Below are 8,797 nucleotides of genomic sequence, written 5' to 3'. Positions count from 1 at the left end.
TTTTTGAGATGGGGGAGTCTCGCTCTGTCCCCCAGGCTGGAGTGCAATGGCACGATCCTGGCTCACTGCAACCTCCACCTCCCGGATTCAAGCAATTCTCCTGCCTCAACCTCCCGAATAGCTGGGATTACAGGTGCACACCACCATGCCTGGCTAATTTTTGTATTTTTAGTAGAGACGGGGTTTCCCCATGTTGGCCATGCTGGTCTCAAACTCCTGACCTCAGGTGATCTGCCCGCCTGGGCCTCCCAAAGTGCTGGGATTACAGGCGTGAGCCACCGCGCCCAGCCAACAAAGTAGTTTTTTGAAAGGCACTGTTATCAGCGGCAAAGGCAATCTTCATGGAGAGCAATGTGCATAACCAGAATAGAGAATAGATAATTAGAATGAACAAACACGCACACATGCTAGCTGATCATTACTCAATGCAAGTAGAACAGCTCCAAGATGGAAGGCTGAGTAGAAGTACCACAAAGGGGTAGAAATTATAGGCTGCACCTGCTGTGAACTTCCCAACATCCAGAAGTTGGAGGAAGCAATCTTTGTCCCTGCCAGGGCCCTCCACCTGTGTGGGTTGCCCAGGTTCTCTATCACAGCCTTCTTCTCATGGGTATTGCCCAATTCCTTTCCCATGTCTTGCTGCCCCATAAGTGGCCCAACCACTCGGCCAGGGCCCTCTGTCCATGGATGGCCCTACCATCCTGCCATAGCAATCCCTCTGCCAGTGTATGCTACCTATGTTCGCTTGGCCAGCCCCTTTTGCCATGGTCCGCTACCTGTACATGCTGTCCAACTTCTCTGAAACAGTACTATGCTCCCAAGGCCTACAAAACCCAAACGTAGTGGTCCTCTGGCCCTGTGGACTAACTGTGCTGTTTAGCTCTGGGGTTGCAGGCCAGTTGCCCAGCCCCTCTCCTACCAGCTGCTACTATCAGTATGAGCTGCCAACACCCTCTCCCACAAAATGCTGCTGCTAACACCTCAGCAGAATGAAGAATATACAGGTCTCCTATTCATTCTTGTTCCCTTTGGGCTGTGATTCTCAGCCTCCAGGTAGAGATCGCCTTTGCTCACTAACCTTACACTCATCGAGAAACAAAGAAAGCAAACTACAACCTTCTGTTTTTTACCCCAATTCCTCTGTGCTTTGCCCCAATCGTATGATGCCACACAGGTAAGGGCCAGAAGGGCCCTGTGACCACGGGTTACCCCTAGTTTGCAAGAGCCCAAGGAGGCATATCGACATGGTACCTTCCTGAGGGTTCCAGTCTGTTCCAGTCTAGGCCCAGGCTGAACAAGCCTCAGTGAAAAACAACAGAAATAGACTAGAATCCCCCAGATGGCCTCCCAAATTAACAAACCTCTTGGATCTCCCACAGGAGAACATTCTAGAACCATGTCCTGGGACTGATCTAGACTAGAGCAGAAGCTCCAGCCCTCCCCATGCAGGGATGCCATTCAGCCTAGAGCGAAAATAAGTGGTTTTTGTGATGCCACAAAATGTATTACAGAAACAAAGTACTCTGTCAACTCAGGAGGCAGGAAATGAAAGGACACTTACTGTGAGAACACACAGATGATGTCCCCTTCAGTCAGTTCATAAGGAAGCCCTCCTAGAAGAGAAAACCACGTTTCAGTTCCAACAACATTTACCAAGTGTTTACTACATACCATGCACTAGGCCAGGCACTAGGGGTGGAAACAGTAAGCAATAGGCCCTGCCCTTAAAGAAATCAATTCTGGGCTGTGCGCCGTGGCTCACGCCTGTAATCCCAACACTTTGGGAGGCCGAGGCGGGTGGATCACCTGAGGTCAGGTGTTCGAGACCAGCCTGGCCAACATGGCGAAACCCCGTCTCTACTAAAAATACAAAAAAAAAATTAGCCAGGTGAGGTGGCGGGCACCTGTAATCCCAGCTACTCAGGAGGCTGAAGCAGGAGACTCGCTTGAACCCAGGAGACTCGCTTGAACCCAGGAGGCAGAGGTTGTAGTGAGCCGAGATCGTGCCATTGCACTCCAGCCTGGGCGACAAGAGTGAAACTCCAACTCAAAAAACAAAAAGAAAGAAAGAAATCAAGTCTGATGCAATGACAGAAGTACATATGTGTAAGGTACCAGTAGTACAGGAAAAGGAGTGATTAATTTTGAGTGGAAGTCGGGGTCACCACTAACAAAACTAATCTGATCACTCAGTCCTCCTGGCACCCAAAATCCTATGGACAAAGCAGATAGTTTCCATCACAAACCTCTGCTTCCACAAACATGTTGAATTCATCTGCTCATTACCCACAAATTTACAGCTATGATACAAAATCAGTCTACATATGTCATGATTAACCCCACCTACACATAGACAGAGGTTATAAAGACACTGTTGAGCATTTCCTAGAGAATAATTTCCCCTCCAAATGTTTCTTTCCTCATTTGTAAGATGGGGATATTAGCATGTAACTCGCAAGATTACTATAAGAGTTAAATAAAACGATATATATAAAGTGCTTAGCACAATGTTTGGTACAATAACCTCTTTGAAGCATCAAACTTGTACAATTACTGATTGTGATATAAAGTGAATACAGTAATGGTAACGTGGCCATGGACTACAAAGCAGGAGCTAGAGGAGCAAAGTGAATTCTGGAAGGGAAAGGGAATGGGGGAGGGCGGTGGTAGCAATATGGGGCTGTGGCTAAGACCATGAGTTCTAGAATGCTATAGTTCTGCCTGTTGCGCTTACTAGCTATGTGACCTTAAGGAAGTCCCTTAACTTCTCTGCACCCCAATTTCCTCAGCTGTATAACGGGTCAGAGGGTGAGAGAAATAACAACAGTCCCTGAACCTTAGCACAGCAAATGGCAAACAGTAACTCTCATGAGCACTGATTTGGCAGGGAAGGAAAACTAAAAATGGGGCAGAAAAGAGATGGAACACGGATTCCCGGGCAGACAGCAGATGGATATAAAGGTGGGCGATGAATGTAAGCAGGAGTGAAGGGTGAAAATGCTGAAATAGTCGGAAACCGAGCAGGAGAATCTGGAGAGCACTGCGGAAGAAAGATGTGGACCTCACCCAGGAAGATCCAGGCGCTGTCCTTGTACTCGGAGTGCCAGGATACCTTATCGGCCACCCCAAGCTGGACCTCTCGTTCATTCAGCTCGTTGATCAGCTTCACCTTAGTTAAAGGGCTTCACGGTGGCGGGGGGGGGGAGGCAGAAAAGCAGACAGGTAAGTGCGAACCGGCCGGAGCTGAGGAAGAGCAAAACTAGGGGACGAGCTGTTCTAGTCCCCGCGCCGCTCCCGCCCCTCGGCCCCGCAGACGCTCTACCACCCCTGCCCCGGTGGACCACCCCCAGCGGCCCGCTGCTCCTTTCTCAAAAGGAAGCTGACGCCTTACTTCATCTCCTCGAGTTCGCGCTCAGCATTCAGGAATCAGCGCCCGGGAGAGGCAGCGCAGCGCATGCGCGGCCCCGGCGCCAGTAGCCAGTCGATTCGGTGACCTCGCGCCGGAAGAGCCGGGGCGTACGGGGGCGTGGCGCCTGCGCACTAGCAGCCTTCTGCGCTTCGTGCGGTTACATGTTGTAGCGATGGTTTTTCTCTAGTTTTTGTTTTTCCTTCTCTGTGAAATGGGGTAAAGGCATGAGCATGGGCCGTTGCAGGACCCCCAGCTCTTGAACGATATCTGAAACTGGTTAGATTAGCTATAAATATTTGCTGAGTGAACAGAACAAGCAGCCTGATGTGGCGGCGACTTTAGTCTCAGCCCTCGCTCCCAGTCCAGAGTCCCACTTGGACCTTCGCTCCTAGTCAGTTGCTAACGCACAGACCCATCAAAGCATCCCTGTCATGGCAGAAAAGTGAAGAAGATAGGTGAAAAGGTAAATCTTCTGTTGTCCTTATCCCAATACATAGGCAGCAGACCAGTGTGCCTCTATAGGCTGAATTGAATACCTACACATTTGCATGAGAGCTGCTGCACTTACTCTTTTCCATAGGCTCTCTCCTAGTTGAGCAGGAGGCAGAAATTAATATTGTTAATAGCTAACAATTGAGCAGATTATGTACTAAACGATGCTAGAGTATGTACTAAGCAATTTACATGTATTGTCTCTCCACCCTCACAACAACCCAATAAAGCAGATAAAATTACAATCCCTAGCCGGGCACAGCAGCTCATGCCTATAATCCCAGCACTTTGGGAAGCTGAGGTAGGAGGATTGCTTGAGCTCAGGAGTTCGAGACCAGCCTGGGCAACATAGCAAGACCCTGTCTCTAAAATAAAGGAAAAAAAGGGGGGGCCAGGTGTGGTGGCTCACGCCTGTCATCCCAACACTTTGGGAGGCTAAGGTGGGTGGATCACCTGAGGTCAGGAGTTCAAGACCAGCCTGGCCAAGATGGTGAAACTCTGTCTCTCCTAAAAATACAAAAATTAGCCAGGCATGGTGTCACACACCTGTAATCCCAGCTACTCAGGAGGCTGAGGCAGGAGAATCACTTGAACCTGGGAGGCAGAGGTTGCAGTGAGCTGAGATCGCACCACTGCACTCCAGCCTGGGCAGCAGAGTGAGACTCCTTTTTATTAAAAAAAAAAAAAAAAGAAAGAAAGAGAGAGAGAGAGAAAGAAAAGAAAAGAAAAAAATTTCCACCCTCATTTTGTAGAGGAAGAAATGAGGCTCAAAGGAATAAATTAACTTGAAAGTTACTCTACCTGCACCCATCAGGTCAGGTTGATTTAATCAGTCCTTACTGAACATCTAGATTTGTCCCGTACAGCTAAGGTCTGTAGACAGGAGTATCAGGGTGGGTCCTCTGCCTTCAAGGAGCTAATATGATAATTAAGGGGACAAGATATATTTGCTTGATAGATTTCAACCAGAAATATCTAGAAACCAGTGGAAGAGATTATTAACATATAATATGTGATTTAACCCATATTGACAGTTTGAATCCATTTTGCACGTGTCCACATCAATACCTGCCCTTGGACCAGGATGTTCTAAAAGTGAAAGTCCAGAGCTGTGCGGCCTAGCTCAGAGCACCAGATATTAGGTCCTTCATAAAAGCATTTTGATGATGATAACAGCTGTACCCTCAAGTGGCCCACCATGTAACCAATGTCCTGCTAAGAAGGAGAACAGAGGCTGCATACCAATGACAGTTCCTCCTCATTCATTCTGTATCTGTTCCGCCTTCCCCATTCCAACCCAGCTATTCATTAACTTTGTAAAATTATCTTGGCAATGAAAGCTAAACAGTGACAGATTGCATATGGGGTTTATCTGCTCCTAGGAATCTCAGGTTGCTTAGTTGTGGGTTGAAGTAACCACTGCAGAGTAGTAAACTAGCATGCAGCATTATCTTGCCAACTTCTTCAAATGGCTGTGAAATGAGAGAGTTAAGACTATACCTGGGGATCAGTCATCAGTGTTCCAAGAGAAGCTGAAGCAAAAGGGTAGAATAAGACCAATTTAGATTGAGAACATGAGAAGGCTGTTATTACTATGCAGCTGGTAGGTTCAGCAGAGGTATTCTGAAGGTGAGAGAGCTGAATATTGCTCCAGTTTTCCTGGAACTGAGAGGTTTCTGAGACTTCTGACTTTTGGAGCTAAAATTGGCAATCCCAGAACAAACCAGGATGGTTCATCACCCTAGGAGATCCTGAAGTAAATAACGAAGCAAGGAAGTCGGATTTTCCATAGATGTACTTGCATTTGGCAGGAATTGGTAGGTAAGATGATGCCTAGAGATATCCATAAGTCTGAGTTGAAAAGAGGTGGAGATGCAGAGGACCATCTGAACCTAACATCTGAAAGTAGAACCAGGGTTTGGCATCCAAGGTGGCTATAAGTGATCTCCACCAATAACATCCATTTAGCAAATATTCTATGCAGTATTTAGTTCTAGCTTCTGAGGGTAATGCTAAGGTAGTCAAAGGCAGTCCCCACATTCAAGGAAAGGCTGAACTATCTAGCCAGAGTCATCTCCCAACTTCCCACCACCACACCACACCCCCAAACAGTTTTTCCTCCAGACTTCCCTATTTTGGGCAATATTATCATCATTTTCCTGGTTGCCCATGCTCAAAAACATGGGTTTCATATTTCAGTCTTCCCTTTTCTTCACCTCAACATATCCATTCACTCACCAAGTCCTAACAATTGTACTATTGAAGTATCTATAAAATGTGTCTCTTCCAGTCACAGTCCTATCTGAGCCATTAGTACATGCCTCCTAGCTCTTTCAGTACTCTTCTAGCTGCCCCAGCCCCTATTCTCCATTCTCTTCTGTCACTGCTCCCCCACTAAAAAACTCAGCTTAAGCCAGGCTCCACTTCTATCCATTCCCTCAAAGGCCCCTTTCATCATCCCACCTAGGCACCTCTGCTGAGAGAGCCTCATATCCCTGGGCCACCCTCCTCTCTCTCACTGAAATCTGCCCAAGCCCCAAGCCCCCAACAAGTCGTTCATCAGGCAGGAAACCTTTCCTGATCTTATGTGCCCACAGTGATGGCTCTCACTTCTGAACTCTGTAACACTACAGAACTCCTTTATGTTCTTCTCCCAGAAAGACTATGAAATCCTGGAAGGTAAAGGCTCTGCATTTATAAGCCCTTCAGAACCTCAAGCCTCGAACATTTTCCTACATACATAGAATGCAACCAATATACTTACTGGTTAATGAAATTGAAAAATGACACAACTATGATTACCTTTAGGTAAACAGATGAGGGTAGGGGTAAAGAAGACTTTATTTTATTTTCCCTTTGTTCATTTCTATATGGTTAGAATTTTCCTTTTTTTATTTTTATTTTATTTTATTTTATTTTATTTTTGAGACAGAGTCTCACTCTGTCGCCCAGACTGTAGTGCAGTAATGCAATCTTGGCTCGCTGCAACCTCCGCCTCCCAGGTTAAGTGATTCTCCTGCCTCAGCCTCCCAAGTAGCTGGGACTACAGGCATGTGCCACCACAGGAAGACAGCGAGGAAGCCATGTGAGTGTCTCGGAAAACTGTTGTTCTGAGACACTCTTTTGAGTGTATTTCAGAAACAGCAAGGAGGCCAGGGTGGCTGGAGAGGAGTAGGCAAGGGGGAGAATGATAGATTTTTGTTTATTTGAGAAAATCTTACTTAGTACCTACCATGTACCTGACACTGTTCTAGGTACTTTACATGTATAAATTCATTTACTTCTTGCAACAACCCTATGAGGCAGATACTATTATCCTCATTTGGTAGATGAGAAAACAGAGGCACAGAGAGGTTAGGTTGCTTGCCCTAGGTCACACAGCTGGTAAATGGCAAAACCAGGATTTGAATCCAGGTCATATAGCTCCAAAGTCTGCACTCTTAACCCCTATACACAGGATAAGTTGAGGTAAGGAGAACAGATCAAACGTGACGATGTTGGGTACTGGCTTTGGAATTTACTCAATGTGAGGTAGGGAGTCACCAAAGAACTCTGATCTGATGTACATTTTAGTAGGTTCACCTTAGCTGCTGTGTTGATAACAGACCAGGGAGGGGGCAGGGGGTGCCTACAGTAGAAGCAGGAAGACCACTTTGGAAGCTCTACAATAAATCAGACGACGGATGATGGTGATTTGTCTCCAGGTGACAGCAAAGAAGATGGTGTTCCATGCTGGTATTGTTCCAAACTAAAAAAATATTGTATTTTTAAATAAAAATAAATAAGAACACACATGACACCAACATAAAGGTACATCCTGTGTTTGTCAGTGCCCAGACACTGGCCTAGATGCTGGGGATACTACAGTGAATAAAACCACAAAAGCCAGTACCTGCCCTTGAGCAGCTCACAGTGTTACAAGATAGTTACAGATATAAATAAGTACTTTGTATTCAAGGTGATGAATGTCATATTGAATGTATGAGTGAAATGCCTTTAGAACCAGCTGAGGGATAATTAATTCTGATGCTGGGGGTCAGAGGAAGCTGGGGGTGGAAAGTAGATTGTCAGGGAAAGTCACATGGAGTCAGGTGACTGTTGAGCTGAGCCTTGAAGGCAGTCACATGTAGATGGAAGACACAGGATGGGTACCACACGGAAACAGCATTTCAAGCAGTGGAACCACCAGAGGCAAAAGCATCAAAGTGTGAAAAGTATATGATGTGACCAGGGGATGTGATGGGGCAGAGTGGTAATGGCTGAAGATAAGGATGGAAGAGTTCTGGCCATTTTGTTAAGGGCCTTGTAGATGAAGCCAAGAAGTTCTGATTCTAGCTAGTAGGCAATGAGAAGTGATCATATAGCTTAATCATTCAGTCATTCAACCAGTCAACCAGCTGACCACTTTTGTTGAGGACTTGCTATAGGCAGATACTGCTTTAGGTGCTGAGAATATAAAGGTGAACATGCTCACCCTATAAGGAAAACATATATGTGGGGACAAAAATATAATCTGAGCATGCTTCTTTGAGCCTGGGAGTGACATGGTCAATTTTCTCTTTGATCACTTTGGAACCAGTGTGGGGGATGGATTGAAGGCATGCAAGTCTTGATGCTGGGAGATCAGTTAGGATACCAGTTGACTGTGATGAGCAGGAGCAAACAAAGTCAACAGATTTCATAGTCACAACATGCTGATTCAAGTAGATGTGGGTAGTGAGGAAACATCTAAGGATGATGCTTAGGTTTCCAGCTTGAGACACTAGTTGGGTGTGACACACTTTGCTAAGGTAAAACAGGCAAGAAGACTGGTTTGGAAGAAAACTAATGAATTCAATTGGTAAATCAGTTAAAAATACCGGAGGAGTCAGTAAAGGAGACTGAGAAGGAGGATGA

The 8,797-nt window shown here is 46.1% G+C and overlaps 1 protein-coding gene across 1 annotated transcript in view; it reads right to left on the bottom strand.

Annotated features, from left to right (window-relative positions):
• Positions 1–3,451, bottom strand: part of RBMX2 (RNA binding motif protein X-linked 2) — a 13,275-nt gene extending 9,824 nt beyond the window's left edge. The window contains exons 1-3 of the mRNA XM_032757613.2: positions 3,392–3,451; positions 3,067–3,182; positions 1,562–1,613 (exon numbers count right to left, since the gene is read on the bottom strand). Coding sequence (XP_032613504.1) covers positions 1,562–1,613; positions 3,067–3,182; positions 3,392–3,396 — 173 coding nt within the window. The 5' untranslated portion in view covers positions 3,397–3,451. The remainder of the gene's footprint in view (positions 1–1,561; positions 1,614–3,066; positions 3,183–3,391) is intronic.
• Between the last annotated feature and the right edge of the window lie 5,346 nt (positions 3,452–8,797).

Source organism: Hylobates moloch, unplaced genomic scaffold, assembly GCF_009828535.3.
Source record: "Hylobates moloch isolate HMO894 unplaced genomic scaffold, HMol_V3 SCAFFOLD_7, whole genome shotgun sequence".
NCBI lineage: Eukaryota > Metazoa > Chordata > Mammalia > Primates > Hylobatidae > Hylobates > Hylobates moloch.
This window is presented reverse-complemented; position numbering and strand designations above follow the sequence as displayed.